Below are 20,726 nucleotides of genomic sequence, written 5' to 3' on the forward strand. Positions count from 1 at the left end.
CTTCATTCTACTGCAGTTGGACATCACATGGAGGGTCACATTCTTCGAAAATTTCCCACCTATCCTCTTTTTGATCCATACTGAAGAGAAATGTCTGGGTCAAAGTTGGAAACATAAGTTGGACCAACAGGTGGAACATTTTGAATGTAGAGAATAAGGAGTTTTGTGGTGGCAAAGAATTGGGAAATGAGCAGGTACCCATCAATTGGGGAATGGCTGAATAAGTTATGGTATATGAAAGTAAAGGAATATTACTCTTCTATAAAAATGAATAGGCTGGCTTTAGAAAGGCCTGGAAAGATTTATATGAACTGATACTGAGTGAAACAAGCAGAACCAGGGAAACATCCCCAGCAACAGCAAGACTGTGTGATGATTGACTATGATAGACTTGGTTCTTAGCAATTTAGTGATCCAAGGCAATCTCAATTAATTTTGGATGGAAAACACCATCTTTATCCAGAAAGAGAAATATGGAGACTGAATGTTCATTTATTTTTTCTTTTTTTTCCTCTCATGGTTTTTTCTCTTTGTTCTGATTTTTCTCTCTCAACATGATTCATATGGAAATACATTAAAAAAATGAATGTATATGTGTAATCAAAAAATATTGTTTTACATGTAACTGGGGGGGAAAGGAAAAACATATATATATAGGGTTGTTTGTGAAGATTAAATGAAATATTCGTAAAGCACTTAATACAATGCCTGGCACTTAATAGATGCTATATATAAATGATTATTACCTCCCTTCTCCATTAATTAAGCACCTACTATGTGCTAGCCACTGTGCTAAGCACTAAAGTTACAAAGAAAGTTAAAAGACAGTCCCTGTTTTCAGAGAACTTACAGTCTAATGGAGCCAGTATGCAAGTAACTATATACATCATACATGCTTTATATATATGAGATAAATGGGAGATAATTGATATTTCTACAGTTAGATCTTTATTTTATTTTTAAAAATTATTATAGCTTTTTATTTACAAGATATATGCATGGGTAATTTTTCAGCATTGACAATTGCAAAACCTTTTGTTCCAAGTTTTCCTCTCCTTCCCTCCACCCCTTCCCCCAGATGACAAGTTGACCAATACATATTAAATATGTTAGAGTATATGTTAAATATAATAACTATATGCATGTATACAGTTATTTTGCGCTCTACAAAAAGAATCGGACTTTGAAATAGTGTACTATTAACCTGCGAAAGAAATCAAAAAATAGAAGGATGGAGAATTCTATATAGTGGTTCATAGTCATCTCCCAGAGTTCTTTTGCTGGGTGTAGCTGGTTCAATTCATTACTGCTCCATTGGAACTTATTTGGTTCATCTCATTGTTGAAGAGGGCCACATCCATCAGAATTGATCATCATATAGTATTGTTGTTGAAGTATATAATGATCTCCTGGTCCAGCATCAGTTCATGTAAGTCTCTCAAGGCTTTCTGAAATCATCTTGCTGGTCATTTCTTACAGAACAATAATATTCCATAATATTCATATACCACAATTTATTCAGCCATTCTCCAATTGATGGGCATCCACTTCTGGCCACTACAAAAAGGGTTGCCATAAACATTCTTGCACATACAGGTCTCTTTCCCTTCTTTAAAATCTCTGAGATATAAGCCCAGTATCTACAGTTAGATCTTGAACATAACTTAAGATAGAAGAGATACTAAGATTATAATTCACATTTTTCTGTCATATGATAGTTTTCAAAGTATAAGAAGGGATGTATGCATAAAATATTATAGTAAAAGTGAATATTTAGTTTGTAAACCAGTTTTCACTTTTGATCATCTTTCTTGATAGTGATACTACCTAGAGTTTCATCAGGTTGGATGATCTTTTTTTCTTTTTTAAAGCCCTGGTATCATTTTTTTGAGGATTTGGGTAGTAGTGAAGTACTTTCCTTCTCTTATTGAAACCATTTTACCACATTTCTACAATTAGATCTTGAAAATAAAGTATCAGAGAACTGAAAGGGATATTAAGACTGCAATTCACATTTCTGTCATTTGATAGTTTCCAAAGTGCTTTCCTCATGGCAGTTCTATGTATAGCTAAGGTCAATGTTGTGTTTGTTTTGCTTTGTATTTAATTTTTATTTGTTTCCTCAATTACATGTAAACAAAAAGTTTTAACATTCATTTTTTAAAATTTGGACTTCTGAATTTTCTCACTCTCCCTTCCTTGCCCCTCTATTCTTTTACCTTCTGTCTGCCTCCTTCTTTCTTTCTTGCTTAAGAAGCAATTTGATATACATGTTGTTGTTTAGTCTAGTTATGTCTAACTCTTCATGACTATTTGGAGTTTTCTTGGCAGAAATACTGAAGTACTTTGCCATTTCCTTCTCATTTTACAGATAGAACTGAGGCAAATGAGTTAAGTGACTTGCCTAGAGTTACCAGCTGGTAAGTGTCTGAGGCTGGATTCAAACTCAGCAAGATGAGTTTTCTTGATTCCAGGTCCAGCACTCTATCCACTATACTATCCAGTTATCTCTGTTGATACACATGCAGTCATGCAAAATATTTCTATATTAGCAATGTTGCAAAAGAAACCATAGATCAAAAAGTGAAAATCAAGAAAAATAAAATAAAAAAGGTTTGCTTTAATCTGTATTGAGAATCCATTAGTTCTTTCTTTGTAGGTGGATAGTAAGCTCTTCAGAATTGTCTTGGATCATTGTATAACTTAGAAAAAATCATTTATAGTTAATCATTGTACAGTATTGCTGTTGCTGTGTACAGTGTTTTCCTGATTCTGCTCACTTTACTTTGCATCAGTCCATATAAGTCTTCCCAGGTTTTTCTGATACCATCTTAAGTATTTTTTTTAGCATAATAGATTTCATCACAATCATTTATATCACAGCTTGTTTAGCCATCCTCCATTTGATGGGCATCTCCTCAGTTTCCAAAACTTTGCCACCATTAAAAGAGTTGCTGCAAATATTTTTGTATATATAGATACTTTTCCTTTTTCTTTATTCTCTTTGGGGTACAGACGTAAGTAGTGGTATTACTGAGTCAAAGAAAATGCATGGTTTTATGGCCCTTTGGACATAATTCAAAATTGTTTTCTAGAATATTTGAACCATTTTACAACTTCATCAACAATGCATTAATTTTTTCACATCCCCTTCATCATTCATCATTTTTCTTTTTCTGTCACATAAATCAGTCTGATAGGGATGAGTGTGGTACATCAGAGTTGTTTTAATTTGCATTTCTTCTAATTAGTAGTTATTTAGAGTAGGGCTTCTTAAATTTTTTTTTACTCACCATCCCTTTTCACTCAAGAAATTTTTACGTGACCCTGGGCATAGAAGTTTATAAAATAGATGTACAAGTCCAACGTTTACTCACAATAAATCATGATTTTGCAACCCCCACATTGAGTTACAAGGCCCAATATGTGATTGCAAGCCACAGTTTAAAAATCTGGGATTTGGGGCATTTTTTCATATGACTTTAGAAAGCTTTGGTTGAGTTGTTCTTCTGAAAACTGTCCATGTCTTTTGACAATATTATCAGTCTGGAGAATGGATTTATATTCTTTTAGATTTGACCCACTTCTATATGTAAATGATACATGATGTCTTTACCAAAGAAACTTGCTGTAAAATCTCTCCTTCCCCCAATTTTCTGCTTTCCTTCTAATCTTGACTATGTTGGTTTTGTTTGTGGAAAAACTTTAACCTGATGTAATCAAAAATGTCCATTTTACATTCTGTAATGCTCTCCATCTCTCGTTTGGTTATAAATTCTATCCTAATCCATAAATCTTATAGGTAAAAATGTCCATGTTCTATTAACTTGCTTGTTTATATCACTCTTTATGTCTAAATCATATGCCCATTTTGATCATATCTCAATATATGGTGTGAGGTATTGGTCTATACTTGGTTTCTGTCACACTGCTTTCCAGTTTTCACAGCACTTCTTGTTCCAAATCTTGGTTCTTTGTGTTTATCAGGCACTAGATTACTATGGTCATTTATTACTGTGTATTGTGTAGCTATCTATTCTGTCAATCCACATTCCATTTCTTAGCCAGTACCAGATTGTTTTTGATGATTACTGTTTTGTAATAAAATTTTAGATCTGGTACCACTAAGCCACCTGTCCCTTTACATTTTTCCCCCATTGATATCCTTGATATTCTTGACTCTTTGTTCTTCCAAGTGATTTTTGTTATTTTTATATCTCTATAAAATACTTTTTTGATAATTTGATTGGCATGGTAGTGAATAAGTAATTTTAGGTAGAAATGTCTTTTTATTATATTGTGTCAGTCTACTCATGAGCAATTAATATTTCTCCAGTTGTTTAGATCCGATTTTGTGTGAAAAATGTTTTGTAATGTGTTCATAAAGTTTTTGGATTTGTTTTGGCAGGTGCACTCCCAAGTTTTCATATTGTCTACAGTTATTTTGCATGGAATTTCTTTTTCTTCCTGCTGGATCTTGTTTATACATGGTCTGATGTCTTATATGAGTAGATCATTGTTGTTAGCCCCTGTTCCACAGAGGATCAGATCAGTTTAAAGTGATTCATTCAAGTGATTCACTGACTCTCGCAACCATCCATATGTGGAAAGTAGAAACTATAGAACAGAGAATGTCTGAATCAGAAGGAAAGTTAGAAGTCATTGAAGGAGCCTTCGAAAAAGATATAAATGGTTTGCCCAGTGTTCTATTGTTTATGACAGAAATAGCATTTTAACTTAAGCCCTTTGAGCCCTAATTGAAGTTTCTTTTGACTATTCACTTGACTAATGTCCTTATGCTGGCCTGTCTAATGTTCTCTGGGGCTGGCCTATACTTTGTCTAAAGTTAATATCACTAGGTAATGATAATTGGTTTATGGGACTGACTTTTAGTTCATTTTTTATTAAAACCTATTACTGATATTTTATTCTCTTTATTAATTTTTAATTTCTTTTTTTTCCCTGGTAGTGGGAGATACTAGGGGAAACATGTCGAAGATTGTTTATGTATGTATGAAGACATAAGCAGTATTAAATTTAATCTTATAGACAAGTAAATATCTCCACTTGCAAAATCTATGTTTGGCAGTTCTGAGTGCATCTCACCCCCAGCGGCAAGAATAGCTCTCAAATCAAGACCACAGCATCAAATACACTGTGGCTGAGAGCGGGCACCAGGATCAACAATCTCTTCCCTTTGCCCCTGATTATTGCTTTTCTTTTCTAGTCTTGTACCAGTGCATTGCATACAAATCCTAGAAGGATTAAGTTATTGTACAGCATTATTTGAGGTGATAAACCTAAGTGTCAGTGATCTGGTAAGTATTTGGAAATTATAATCTTTGGCTAGATGATCAAAGTCACACCACAGGTCTTGGCATGCTGGTCAAATTTAGAGTCATTATAGGAAATAAAGCAGATACTGGCCTTGATACACTTTTAAAATAAATAAATAAAAAGCAACTTGAAAATACTGTTTTAACTGTAACAAATTATCCCCTTTTTCAGTAATAAGGAATCTTACATTTTTGCAGAGAGATGTGCCAACAATTTTTTCTCCATTTCTTCTAGGGAAATTCAGCTACTGAGGAGGTTACGTCACAAAAACGTCATACAGCTGGTGGATGTATTATATAATGAAGAGAAGCAGAAAATATATCCTTTGGGGCCTCTGTTGTACCCTGGTGTGCTTTGGCAGTAAAGGTTGGCATATTTCTTAAATGTCTGTTATTACATACACATATAGCACTTTAAAGTACCCAAAGTTAGAATGGGCAGATGTGACTAGAGAGCCATTCACGTGAAAGAGATCTGGGGACTCCACTGTCTCAAGACCAGTCATCTGGGTGTCATAGATGCCAGTGATTCACACTTCTGCAGCACTTTCATGTTTCTAAGGCACTTTTCTATGATCAGGAAATGATGTAGACATTATCTCCATTTACCATTTGAGGAAACTGAGGTGCCAAAAGGTTAATGCAGCTACCAGTCGTTAGCCACAAATGGACTCCGAGTCCAGGCTAGTGTTCTTTCTACTACATCATACTGCCATGGAATCACAATCCTAGCATGTTCTTCTTATACCCTATCTAGAATGTTGGACTTCTTTTGTCAACTGCATATTATCATGGACATCAGTAAGGTTAAATGCATACAGATAGGGCAGATAGGATTGTGAGGGACTTTAAACTAGTTGCTATGAGAACATGTGGAAGGAATTTGGGATTTTTTTTAGCATGCAGATATGTGCTTATGTAGTAGTGGTAACATAATACCTGCTTTCATTTGAAGATCTGCTATCTAGAATAAGAAGCACACTTTTCATTTGTGGATCTTAGTAATAGAACCAGAGCCAATGGATAGGAGATACAGTCTGACATTTTGTGATAATTGAAGCTATAGAATAATTAACTAGAGTGATTTAGTAGCTCTTGGTGGTTTTGTTTGTTTGTTTGTTTTGTTTTTACTAAGTGTCCAAACAGAAGTTAGATGAGCACATAAACTTGTTTGAAAAAATGTTTTGATAACTATCTCAAAATAATTTGTAGATCCCATATATTTTATTTTATGAATTTAAAAACATCATTTTGATTAGCGCTCTATGTTTCATTTAGACACGATGTAAAAAAGGATAAGAACTTCTGACCTAGAAATTTTCCAGGGGCATCTGGGTGGTGCATTAGATCACAGCCCTGTGAAATCAAGAGGACCTGAGTACATATCTGGTCTCAGAAATTTAATACTTCCTAGCTGTATGACATTGGGCAAGTCACTTAACCCCAGTTGCCACAACGACAAAAAAAGAGAGAGAGATTTTCCAGAAGACCTTTTCCATCTTAAGATGAAATTCTTGTTCACAGTTTTCTGTACAGTATATTTGTTGGCTTTCAGAATTCTTTATTGTGTAGAGCTACTTCACATAACAAGTGTGTTGGCTTGACATTGGAAGAATGATCTGCCTGTGTCCAGAGTTCTGATGATTTCAAAATCTAGTTTATTTAGAACCATTTGAGAAAAATCCTGTTTTTCAGCCATTTTTTTAAGTAGTATTTTATTTTTTCCAAACTTTGTGTTCCAAATTTTTCTTCCTCCCTTTTTTACTCTCCTTTTCCCCAAGACAGCAAGCAATTCAATTTAGGTTAAACATGTGCAGTTCTTTTGAACATATTTCCATATTTGTCCTGTTGTGCAAGAAAAATCATATTAAAAAACACAACAAAGAAAAACAGACAACCACAAAAAAGGTGAAAATACAATGCTTTGATCCACATTCATTCTCCATAGTTCTCTCTCTCTGGATATGGATGGCTCTTTCCATTCCGATTCTATTGGAATTTCCTTTGAAAATCACCTCTTTTTTTTTTTGTTTGTTTGTTTGTTTATTATTATTATTAAAGCTTTTTATTTATAAGTTATATGCATGGGTAATTTTACAGCATTGACAATTACCAAACCTTTTGTTCCGATTTTTCCCCTCCTTCCCTCCACTCCCTCCCCCAGATGGCAGGTTGACCAATACATGTTAAATATGTTAAAGTATAAATTAAATACAAAATAAGTATATATGTCCAAACAGTTATTTTGCTGTACAAAAAGAATTGGACTCTGAAATATTGTGCAGATAGCCTGTGAAGGAAATCAAAAATGCAGGCAGACAAAAATAGAGGGATTGGGAATTCTATGTAATGGTTCTTAGTCATCTCCCAGAGTTCTTTCGCTGGGTGTAGCTGGTTCAATTCATTACTGCTCCATTGGAACTTATTTGGTTCATCTTATTGCTGAAGACGGCCAGGTCCATCAGAATTGATCATCATATAGTATTGTTGTTGAAGTATATAATGATCTTCTGGTCCTGCTCATTTCACTCAGCATCAGTTCATTTAAGTCTCTCCAGGACTTTCTGAAATCAACCTGTTGGTCATTTCTTACAGAACAATAATATTCCATAATATTCATATACCACAATTTATTCAGCCATTCTCCAATTGATGGACACATCCCCTCAGTTTCTAGTTTCTGGCCACTACAAAGAGGGCTGCCACAAACATTCTTGCACATACAGGTCCCTTTCCCTTCTTTAAAATCTCTTTGGGATATAAGCCCAGTAGTAACATTGCTGGGTCAAAGGGTATGCACAGTTTAATAGCTTTTTGAGCATAGTTCCAAATTGTTCTCCAGAACGGCTGGATTTATTCACAATTCCACCAACAATGTATTAGTGTCCCAGTTTTCCCGCATCCCCTCCAATATTCAGTATTATCTTTTCCTGTTATCCTAGCTAGTATGACAGGTATGTAATGGTATCTCAGAGTTGTCTTAATTTGCATCTCTCTGATTAATAATGACTTGGAGCATCTTTTCATATGGCTAGAAATAGTTTCAATTTCTTTATCTGAGAATTGTCTGTTCATATCCTTTGGCCATTTATCAATTGGAGAATGGCTTGATTTCTTATAAATTAGAGTCAATTCTCTATATATTTTGGAAATGAGGCCTTTATCAGAACCTTTGACTGTAAAAATGTTTTCCCAGTTTATTGCTTCCCTTCTAATCTGAATCACCTCATTGTTGAAAACATCCATGTCCATCACGGTTGATCATTGCATAATCTTGTTACTGTGTACATTGTTTTCTTGGTTCTGTTCATATCACTTATCTTCAGTTTCTGCAAGTCTTTTCAGGCTTTTTTGAAATCGACCTGCTCATCATTTTTTATAAAATAGAAATATTCCATTACATTCATATACCATAACTTTATTTAGCCATTCCCCAATTGATGGGCATCCACTTAGTTCTCATTTTCTTGCCATTATAAAAAGGGCTGCTACAAATATTTTTTGTATATGTGGATTTTTTCCCCTTTTTTATGATCTTTTAGGATAAGCCATTATTTTTAATGTTTTGCAGCAGTATTATGAAACTCAAACAAAAAGGGGAGGGGGAGGCACTAAACTGTGAACCCATAATAGCTGAGAAAACCACATATTAATTTCATCTATGTTTTAGTTTTTAATACATTTTGTTCATTTTTTCCCAATTATATTTAAATCCATTAAACTTATTTTTTTTACACCTGATTTACAATATTGACTTTGTGAAAAGCTGTAGAAGACTATTGCTATGATCCTACTTGGTATAACAACCACTGCTGTAAGTTTTTCTCTCCTAATTATTGGACTGTGCCATTCTGGATTGTTTATAAGTCAAATTATGCCCTGAGCGAGTGTCTCTTCCTTCTCTCTAAATCAGTTGTCATTCATTGGCTCACTGAGGATCTTGTTTTTGTGTGTAATTCATAGGAATGTCCCCTCTGATGTTGCTTTCAAGAATGGCCTCTGGCCCAGGAAAGACCTTGGCAGTTGGAACCATGTCATTCCTCTGGAATGTACAACCTTGCTTTTCAAGTTTAAATTATTCTCTTTCAGAAAGGGAACCCTGGGTATTTCTTGAAATTCTGCCCTCCTGAGGCAAATAGCTCTCTGTTTAAACATTACTTTTTGTTGTGTAATCATTCTTTCATTTTTCAGCAAATTGTGACAACCATCCCATTCCAAATATTTGAAAACATTTTAGTGAAATGACTTGTATACAGTGATGGCACTTAGCTCTTCTTACCTAATTCTTCTGAATCTCTGGATCTAATACTTGACCAGGCAGTTCATTAATGCTGGGCTCTCTGGGAGTGTGATCTTTGACTTCCTCCCTTTTGTTCCTGCCTGGCTGCCAAGGGCTCATTCTTTGCCTCTGGTTGACAGGGAAGCTCTGATTTTTAAGCTGAAGTGATCATTGCATTCAAATTTGGTCTTGGGGAGATCATGGAGAGATAGGCAAATGACATCTTTTTTTCTGGATAACTTTAGTTGTTAATAGTACTTAAGGGGCATCTGAGTTACAGTGGTTCAATATTTGGTCATCAGATTAAGCTTATTTGGCATTTTGACATTTTTATTTTTTGAGATATAATTTTTATTTAGTCATAGAATTCTAGAATTTAAATCAAAAGGCATTGAGGTTTTTTTGCCTCAAGCCTATGACTGAAGCCTGAATACCTTCTAGATTTTTTTTTTTTGTTTGTCTATCCAGAATCAGAATTTTAGAGTTTAAAAGGAACTTATTTATTTTTTACAGATGAAAATATAGGACCAGAAAAAGTTCTGAAATCGTCCAATTATTTCACTAATGTTCTGCATCTTGAGCTACATTTCCTGACTTTAGTGTTTTGATCTTTTGATTACATATAATGCCTCCAGTCCATTACTGATTAGTCATCTGTAGATCTTGTCAGCAAACTTCATATCTTCCAGATTTTGCTCCTCTCAATACTAGGCCTTGTATTCCTGCATCTTCCCCCTAATGATCTGTGCTAAGAAAATACAAACTAATTTGGACATTTCTTTTTAAAAGTTTTTTTGTTACCATTACATTGAATTCCCAATCCCTATATTTATGCACACATGCATTTTTGATTTCCTTTACAAGCTAATTATACAATAATTCAGAGTCTGATTCTTTTTGTACAGCAAAATAATGTTTTGGTCATGTATATTTATTGTGTATCTAAGTTATATTTTAATATATTTAACATCTACTGGTCATCCTGCCATCTAGGGGAAGGGGGGGGGGGTAAGAGGTGAAAAATTGGAACAAGAGGTTTGGCAATTGTTAATGCTGTAAAGTTACCCTATGTATATATCCTGTAAATAAAAGGCTATTAAATTAAAAAAAAAAAAAGTTTTTTTGTTTTCAAGACATATGCATGAATAATTTTTTCAACATTGACCCTTGCTTAGCCTTGTGTTTCAGATTTTCTCCTCCTTCCTCCCCTACCCTAGATGGCAAGCAATCCAATATATGTTATACATGTTAAAATATATGTTAAATCTGTGTAAACATATTTATACAATTCTCTTGCACAAGACAAATCAGATCAAAAAGGAAAGCAAATGAGTAAGATAACAAAATGGCAAGCGAACAAGAGTGAAAATGCTATATTGTGATCCATATTCAGTTCCCACAGTTCTCTCTTTGGGTGTAGATGGCTTTCTTCATCACAAGATCATTGGAACTGTCATCAGTCATCTCATTGTTGGAAAGAGCCACATCCATCAGAATTGATTATTGTATAATCTTGTTGTTGCTGTGTATAATGATCTTCTAGTTCTGCTCATTTCACTTAGCATCAGTTCATGTTAAGTTTTTCCAAACCTCTCTAAAATCATTTTCCTGTTCATTTCTTATAGAACAATAATATTCTATAACATTCATATACCATAATTATTCAACCATTCTGCAACTGATGGGTATCCACTCAGTTTCCATTTTCTTGTCACTATGAAAGGGGCTGCCAGAAACATTTTTGCACATGTGGGGCCCTTTCCTTGCTTTAAGATCTCTTTGGATTATAGGCCCAATAAAAGCAATACTATATCAAAAGGTATGGACAATTTAATAACTTTTTGAACATAGCTCCAAATTCCTCTCCAGAATGGCTGGATCTGTTCACGGTTCCACCAACAATGTATCAGTGTCCCAGTTTTCCCACACCCTCTCTAACATTAACTTTTCTTGTCATTTTAGCTAATCTGAGAGGTATGTAGCAATATTTCAGAGTTGTCTTAATTTGCATTTCTCTGATCAATAGTAATTTAGAACAACTTTTCATATGTTTAGAAATGGTTTTAATTTCATCTGAAAATTGTCTGTTGAATATTTCTTTAAGCCAAGAACAACAACAAAAATTAAGGACGTGTATTAGCAACAATTATAAAATGATTGCCAAAGCCAGATATAAACATTTTAAATCTATTTACTGTTTTGTGTCTTCTCCACAAGAATGAATTATTTAGATGTAACTTTAAATACTGGTGCTGTATCCCCTTCTTCCTGATCCTCTCATTACTTTGCTCTTAAGTCCTCATAAATAATGTCATTCTAGATCTCTTTATCTTTGCCATTTTGGAATGTAAAAACCTTGAATCATATTTTCTCTTTAGAATTTTATTTTTAAATATTCTGTTAAATTAAAAATGCATGTTTTTAGAAAGATATTTGCTAAACTGAGATGCTCTTTAAGTTGAGGGAATATGTCTCTTAGAATAAATAGTAATGCCTTTCATTGACTTGGAGATCAGACTAGGCAAGAATATGTTGGGTTACTTAACTGGTGGGGGCTCATTTTAAACATGATATCATAGATAAGCAGCTATCCATTGGGATAGGTGATGGGGGTGAGATGGCAATTTGAAAAACAGGGTAAAAAATGTAATAACAATAAGTGTATTTATGATCACATATAGTGATCACCACAAGGTCAGGAAATTCAAAAGCATTTTCAGAGGAGGAAGCCTCTGAGCTTCATCCTTGAAAGAAGTCAAGGTTTTTAGGAAATTTGAAATTGTCTGCTTTTAATCTTATATTTTAGCCAGTAAAAGAATTTGTTTGCATCAATCTGGAATTATGCCCAAAAAGTTATCAAACTGTGCATATCCTTTGACCCAGTAGTGCTACTGCTGGGCTTATACCCCAAAGAAATACTAAAGAAGGGAAAGGGACCTATATGTGCCAAAATGTTTGTGGCAGCCCTGTTTGTAGTGGCTAGAAACTGGAAAATGAATAGGTGCCCATCAGTTGGACAATGGTTGGGTAAATTGTGGTATATGAATGTTATGGAATATTATTGTTCTGTAAGAAATGACCAGCAGGATGAATACAGAGAGGCTTGGAGAGACTTACATGAACTGATGCTAAGTGAAATGAGCAGAACCAGGAGATCATTATATACTTCAACAATGATACTGTATGAAGATGTATTCTGATAGAAGTGGATATCTTTGACAAAGAGACCTAATTCAGTTTCAATTGATCAATGATGGACAGAAGCAGCTACACCCAAAGACAGAACACTGGGAAATTAATGTAAACTGTTTGCATTTTTGTTTTTCTTCCCGGGTTATTTTTCCCTTCTGAATCCAATTCTCCCTGTGCAACAAGAGAACTGTTCGGTTCTGCACACATATATTGTATCTAGGATATACTGCAACATATTTAACATATATAGGACTGCTTGTCATCTAGAGGAGGGGGTGGAGGGAGAGAGGGGAAAAATCAGAACAGAAATGAGTGCAAGGGATAATGTAAAAAATTACCCTGGCATGGGTTCTGTCAATAAAAAGTTATTATAATAAATAAAAAAAAAATTTAAAAACAAACAAAAGAATTTGTTTGCATCTGTGGTGAGAAGACCAAATTTTGGGAGGATATGCGTTTTTGGGAGGGATGGGAGGGATATTCTTCCCTTCTGAAGGACCAGTCTTTGTTTTTCTCCTTCATTTCCAGGAGCAGTCCAATCTAATAAATAAACCAGGGTATTTCCCATAAGATCTGTTTGTTAGCTCATTGGGTAAATAAAAATAAAATTAATAAAAGGATAAATCTACAGTCTGTCATTTAGGTGCCAAAAATCTCCCAACATAAATATAATTTGAGGACAGCATGAATTATAAAAAAGGTCTAAAGGGCTTTAAGGGACTCCCCACATGTTACCATGTTATCTGTGTAATGTGGCAACCACAAAGACTAATGCAATCTTGGGCTGCATTAGGAAGGGACATGTCATCCAGGGACATGTCATCCAGGAACATGGAAGTAATACTTCTGCACTCTGCCCTTCTCAGATATCATTTGTAGTGTTGTGTTCAGTTGGGGGCAACTGTTTAAGAAGTAAATTGGTAAGCTAGAGAATATCCTGAGGGAGAGCATCCAGGATGATAAAGAACCTTCAGTTTGCGCCATATGAGGATCACCTGAAGGAACTGGACCAATCTATCATGGAGAAAATACTCATCGAGGGTACCTAATAACTGTTCAAATATTCAGAGAGTTGCCATTTGAAGGAACAAATGGACTTATTCTGTTTTACTCTAGAGAGCTGACCCAGGAACATTAGGGTAGAGGATGAAGAGAACAGGAAGGAAGAAGGAGTTGCAAATAAGCCAGTTTAGGCTTGAGACCGGAAAAAATTTCTCAGTATTAAAGGTCTCCCAAACAGAATAGGCTCCCTTGAGACCTGATAGATCATCCAGCTTTGACGTTCTTTAGCTGGATGGTCATTTATTGGACAGGTTATAATATGAGCTTAATATACGGATTGTATAAGCTAGCCACTGAAGCATCTAACAAATTCTATAATTCTATAATTTGTTGAACATTGGGGTTAGTTATGAAGTACTTGTTGCAAAGTGATGACTTGGCATAGTGGATAATAGTGCTGAGGTTAGAGTTGAGAAGACAATTCACAGCCTGCTTCTGTTTCTTGATAGCTGTGTGGACAAATCACTTAGTCCCTCGTGGATAAAAGGCCAATTTGCCTCTTCCAATAAGTTGGGACTTCTTACCACAAAGTCATAGACAAATGGATGGAGTTCTCACACCAGGAATTCCTCGCTATGCTGATATTAGCAGTATAGCAGTAACACAAAGATTAGATAAATTATAGCCCCCATTCATAAGGTATGAATGGCACAAAATGACTGGGGCTTGTTTTTAGCTTATTATTTTCAGCCATTGACATTCTTTAATACCAGTGGAAATTTCCTCTTTTATCAGAGAGCCTTCTTCAGTAGATTGCGTGAACTTCTTTACCTGTAGGTTATAGTAATTCTCACTAGCTTTTGTTTAATCAATAAGTAAGGCCCTTTTGATAGTAACTACAATTTTTATTGTCTGTGTATCTTAAGAAAAGTCCTCATTCAAAACAAGTGTATTCTAATAAGGTTGTAAATAATGAGCTCTTATTATACTGTTGCAGAAGGGACATAGAATTCCAACAAAACACCTTCTATTCTTGTATTTAAGAGAAAGATCTTGTGTCATTAAAGAATTGATCAGATAACAATTTGTTCTTATTCTGATTTTTTCGGATTAAAGTAGGAGCATGCTGTTCAGTTTAGAGGAACATTTGGGAAACACGACTCTTCACTATTTCCTTGAGTGCATTTTGGTCTGAGTAGTTCTCTAGTTCTTCAGGCTTTTCCTTGGAAATAAGCTGACTTTTAGAGGGATTCAAGGATCAGACTGAAATGGGCTGGCCAAGGGATTGGCCACAGGAGCAGCAATCAAACCACTCCTGTGTCATCTGACATGGTCTGTTTCTTGTGAACAGTTGATTATACCTAATGATGATTTGTTTCTGCTGTGACCTCCTAAGCAAAAACTGCCCTTGACAGTTTTACCAAAAGTTGCTGTCAGGCTTAGAAGGCCATAGTTGACAAAAGCAATCTTTTTTTTTCACTCTTTGAAAAGGGGAATACTTTGCTTATCTTTTATCCTTTTCCATTGTCCAAGAATGGTTTCTTTGTTCATTTTTGCAAATTTACTCAGCACAATGAGATAGAATTCATCTGTAACTTTTATATTGAATTCATTTAGAGTAACTTTGTATTCTTTTATTCTCTTTTTGTCTATTACAGGTTTTGTTTCCATTATATAGTACTTGTTCTTTTTCAGGGGGGAAAGTGAAATAATATATATTTATACAAATTTCTGGATGGTGTAGTCATGTTTAATTTTTTAAGATAAATGAGTACATATCAGGACCTTTGTGTCAAGATAACATAAAGGATATTGATGCCCTGCTTATGTTGTACCTTTATTATTTAATTCAGAAGCAGGGTCTTTGGGGCTAGTTCAGCTACATAGAATCATGGAATCTTAAAATTGGAAGGGATCTTAAAAGATATCTTTCTGTTCTACCTGAAGCTTACCATATCTTTTGCTATGATGTCTGAACATCTCCTCTGGGAACTTGCTTCCTCTGTTATTCTCCATTTCTTTCTCTTATCTTCAGGCTCTGCATTTCCATTGATTGGTTTCTTCCTCAGGTTTTCTTTCCTGCATTCCTAGGTTTTCCCTGTGCTTTTAACCCTCACTTGACCCTGGCATTCCCTCAAGCCCGTTGTCCTAGAACTCCTTTTTGGAGCCATACCATTAGAAAGAATTGAGTTTTTATTATCTCCATTTTCTCACCTCTCACTTCTTTTTTTTTTTTTTCCCTGAGGCATTTGTGGTTAAGTGACATGTCCAGGGTCACACAGCTAGGAAGTGTTAAGTGTCTGAGATCACCTTTGAACTCGGGTCCTCCTGACTTCCGATCTGGTGCTCTATCCACTATGCTATCTAACTGCCCCACACCTCTCACTTAAAAAAAAAAAAATTATTAATGCTTTTTATTTACAAAGCATATGAATGGGTAATTTTTCAAACTTTGACCCTTGCATAGCCTTTTATTGAAAATTTTACCCTTCTCCCCTTCCCCCAAATCTGGCAGGTAGCCCAATACATGTTAAATATGTTGAAATACATGTTAGATCCAATATATGTATACATAGTTTTACAATTATCTTGTTGCACGAGAAAAATAAGATCAAGAAGGAAGAAAAAGAAAAACTGAGGGAAAAATAATGCAAGCAAATAACAAAAGAGAGAATGAGAAAGCTATGTTGAATTCCACACTCTGTTCCCATGGTTCTCTCTCTGGATTAGATATCTCTCTTCATCACTCACAAGTGGAACTGGTTTGAATCATCTCAATGTTGAAGAGAGCCACGTCCATCAGAATTGATTGCCATATAGTCTTCTTGTTGCTGTGAATAATGATCTCCTGGTTCTGCTCATTTCATTTAGTTTCAATTCATGTAAGTCTCTCCAGGCCTCTCTGTAATCATCTTGCTGGTTGTTTCTTACAGAACAGTAGTATTCCATAGCATTCATATACCATAATTTATTCAGCCATTTTCCAACTGATGGGTATCCTGTTCAGTTTCTAGTTTCTAGACACTACAAAGAGGGCTGCCACAAACATTCTTGCACATACAGGTCCCTTTCCCTTCTTTAGTATCTCTTTGGGATATAAGCCCAGTAGAAACACTACTGGATCAAAGGGTATGCACAGTTTGATAAGTTTCTGAGCATAGTTCCAAATTGCTCTCCATAATGGATGGATCCGTTACCATTCCACCAACAATGTATCAGTGTCCCAGTTTTCCCATTTGTCAGTATCTTCCAATCATCTTACCTAATCTGACAACACACATCTCACATCTGAAACAGCTTCCTTCAAAGTTACCAGTTCTCTCTCTTAACTATTAAATCCAATGTTTCTTTTTTAAAAGGTTTTATTAAAGGTTTTTTGTTCTGTTTTTTTTCCCCAATTAAAAACCATTTATTTTGTCTTCTTCCTTGTCCTTAGGGAAAATAAAAAGATCAAAATCCTTATAGTAAATATGCATAGTTAAAAAAAATTCTCCCATTCTACAGCTCTAAAAATACTCATTTTGCTTATTAAGCTTTAATGGCCTTTTCTCATTCCTCATTTTTTTCAGCTTTTGACATTGTTGACCTATTCCCTACCCCCTCTACTATGGACTCTCTCTTCCCATTGTCTTCTGCAATGCTATTTTTTGTAGGATCATCACTTTCATCCTCTCAACCACTTTGTGGTCATTATTCTTCAAGGCTCTATACCAAACCTTCTCTTCACTTGGTGATCTCATTATCACCCATGTATCTAATTAACTTTATTCGTGATCCCCAGGATTCAGTCTCTTTGTCTTACACATCAAGAACTGCTTGCAGTTTTGCAGGTTTGTAGTTTTGGAATCACCCATGGCTTCTCTCCCCCTTTCTCTCAGCTACCATTATGCAGTTGGCAAGTCTTCTCAGTCCTGCATTGACATTTCTTATATTTGTTCTTTTTTATTCATTCATATAGTGTTTATCCTACTTCAGACCCTTACTCCAGGTATACAAATTCGTGGTGACCTATTGTATCCTGTTTTCCAAACTGTATGTACTCCATGGGTCCCTCAATGGATAGCACTGAATTTAGACTACAACAGCTTTGTAGTAAAACAAGAAGAAATGTTTGACTTTTTATGTTGTCACTAGGAATTTTGAGTGCCTCTGAAGTATGTTATCAGCTAGTGTACATGATCAAAGAATCCCTTTTAAAAAAAAAAAAAAATGCTAGGTTTTACCCACACTAAAAAAAAATTCCTGGGCAGTCATGATGGTAGATTTTATCACAGACACTCTTCTTCCAAAGATAATTTCCCATCCTAGCAGGTAAAGTAGCCCATTTAATCATTTGACCTGTACCTGAAACCACACTCCTATTTCTCAGATCTCCTGGTTGTATATTTTCCTTTCTTATCTGTTTTGGATGGTGTCCCTGAGTTTGTGTGGCCCTTTAGAATCTGCTTTATTTGTCTATCTGATTCAGTTCAACACATATTTCTTAACTGTGCTAGGTTCTATGCTAGATATTTGAAAAAGGTAAAGATGAAAAATGGCAGCTTTTGTCCTTATAGAGCCTTTAATCTGTTAAGGATGTTATGACCAAATAACACATACGCAGATAAATGTAATATAAAGTAAAATGTGGGTACAGTAAAGGAAAGCCTTACAGAATGCAAAATGAAGTGGATGGGGGGGGAAGTCTTTTAAAGATAAAGAGTTAATATTTAATGACTAAACATCATTCATTCTGCATATGGAGAATAGCTGGCTTAAATACATAAAAGTTGTTGAACACTGCATGGGAATTTGGGGATAGGACAGAATCTCATAGTTGGGTTTAGCTTAAAGCTGATGAGTGTAAACTAAGATTAGAAAGGTAATTTGGGAATGGATTATGAAGCCTGCCTTGAATGCCAGACTGGGAGTTTGTGTTTTATTTTGTGGGCGATAGGGAGCCATGATTGGCTTTGAGCATTGGTGTGATGTGGGAAATTATTTTATGACCATATCAAGAGTGGAATGGAGAGGAGAAAGACTGAGGAAACTTAGCTAGTCAGGAAGTTCTTTTCTCTTGCCTGGAGCCAGTTTGTCTGGGACATCCAAAATTCATAGAAGAATCCTGATGAAGAAACTTTATACCAGCAAGACATCTGTTTTTTCTTAGGCACAGCCTTGTTTTGTTTTTTAAAAATAATTTATATCTGCCCACATAAAGTATTCTGTTCCTTCTTGATAATAATGATGTCATGGTTTTATTTTATCCTCTATGTTCATCTTTAACCAATGTCTCAGGCTCACTGACCTCAAGAAGGTGACTGTAGTCCAGTCAGTCGACTCACCCTTGTTTTGGGCAGAGGACTGTGCTGGACCCTGGGGGACTCTATATGTGGCCTGATCATGGGCAAGCCTTAAAGGACAGATAGGAGCTCAATAAGGAAAGAGGAAATAGAAGAGGACATTATAGGTCTAGAGAATAGCCTTCAATTGGGACTCAAATTTTGGCTTTACTACTGCCTGATAATCCTAGGTAAGGGACTTAGCCTTTCTGGACCTTTGATTCCTCTATAGTTTCTTAATTTTTAAAATGAGTAAGTTGAATTATATAGTGTAACATTCCTTCTACTTTGATCTCTCTGAAATGTAACTACTGGTGGATTTGATACTTGAATACTATTTAGCTTGATCCTCACAGCAAAAGGAGCACAGAAGTTCTGAGTTGAGAGGAAAATAGTATCTGGTCCATAGCCTTCATGTAGATAATTCTCATAAAAAAAGGTAATGCACAGATTGTGTGATGATCTTCTTAGCAAAACAGTGATCCAAGGCAATGCCAATAGACTTGGAATGGAAAATGCTAAATGTATCCAAAGAAAGGACTATGGATGTAGATTGAAGCATACCATTTTCATTAATTTTTTTTTCCTCATAGTTTTTCTCTTTTGTTTTGATTTTTCTTTCACTGTAGAAGTATATTTAAAATAATTTTATATATATGAACTCTTCCCCTCCTCCCCCCGAAGCAATTGGGGATAAGTGACTTGCCCAGGGACACACAGCTAGGAAGTGTTGAGTGTCTGAGATCAAATTTGAACTCAGATCCTTCTGATTTCAGGGCTGGTGCTCTATCCCCTGTGCCACCTAGCTGCCCCCATATATGAAGTCTTATCAGATTGCTTGCTGTCTTGGAGAGAGAGAAGGGAAGAGAGGGGAGAAAATGTGCAACTCAGAATCTTACAAAAGTGAATATTGAAAACTATGTTCACATTAATTGGGGAGAAAATATAATTAAGTGAAAAAATTACATAAGGAAAAGCTATGTTGTTTGGTACATTTTGTCAATAGACATTTCCCAGTGACAGGGTATGCTCAGGTACAAGGGAATATTATTTGCTTGATGACTGTGAGGAAGCACTTTCTGGCAGGTGTTCTATGTGCAAGGCGTCCTTAGATGGATTATGTAATTTGTTGATTTGGCATTTAACCAGGATATAGATCTAAATCCTGAAGTTTTTAATAACAAGTAAGCAGGACCTTTGCTTTTTATTTTTCTGTTTTCCTTTTTATTTTACTTTTTTCCTCCATTACATGTAAAAGCAACTTTTAACATTCATTTTTTAAAATTTTGAGTTCCAAATTTTCTCTCCTGAATCCCCCTACTTGAAAAGGCAAGCAATTTACTATAAATTCTTTATGTGCAAACATGTGCAATGTATTAAAATATTATTCATATTATAAAAGAAAATAGACCAAAAAAACCCAAAAATATAAAGAAAATTTTAAAAGTATACTTTGTTCATCCAAATTCCATCAGCTCTTCGGAGGTTGATAGCATTTTTCATCATAAGTACTTTGGATTTGTCTTGAATTGTATTGCTGGGAATACCTAAGTTGTTCGGTGTTACTATGGTTCTTTCTGCTCACTTCACTTTGCA

General features: G+C 35.1%; 1 protein-coding gene across 3 annotated transcripts in view; it reads left to right on the forward strand.

Moving 5' to 3' along the window:
- STK11 (serine/threonine kinase 11) overlaps positions 1–20,726 on the forward strand; it is a 170,775-nt gene that overhangs the window by 57,437 nt on the left and 92,612 nt on the right. For all 3 annotated transcript variants that reach the window (XM_003760830.3, XM_031948037.1, XM_031948038.1), the window contains exon 2: positions 5,572–5,655. In XM_003760830.3, coding sequence (XP_003760878.1) covers positions 5,572–5,655 — 84 coding nt within the window. The remainder of the gene's footprint in view (positions 1–5,571; positions 5,656–20,726) is intronic.

Source organism: Sarcophilus harrisii, chromosome 1, assembly GCF_902635505.1.
Source record: "Sarcophilus harrisii chromosome 1, mSarHar1.11, whole genome shotgun sequence".
Lineage (NCBI taxonomy): Eukaryota > Metazoa > Chordata > Mammalia > Dasyuromorphia > Dasyuridae > Sarcophilus > Sarcophilus harrisii.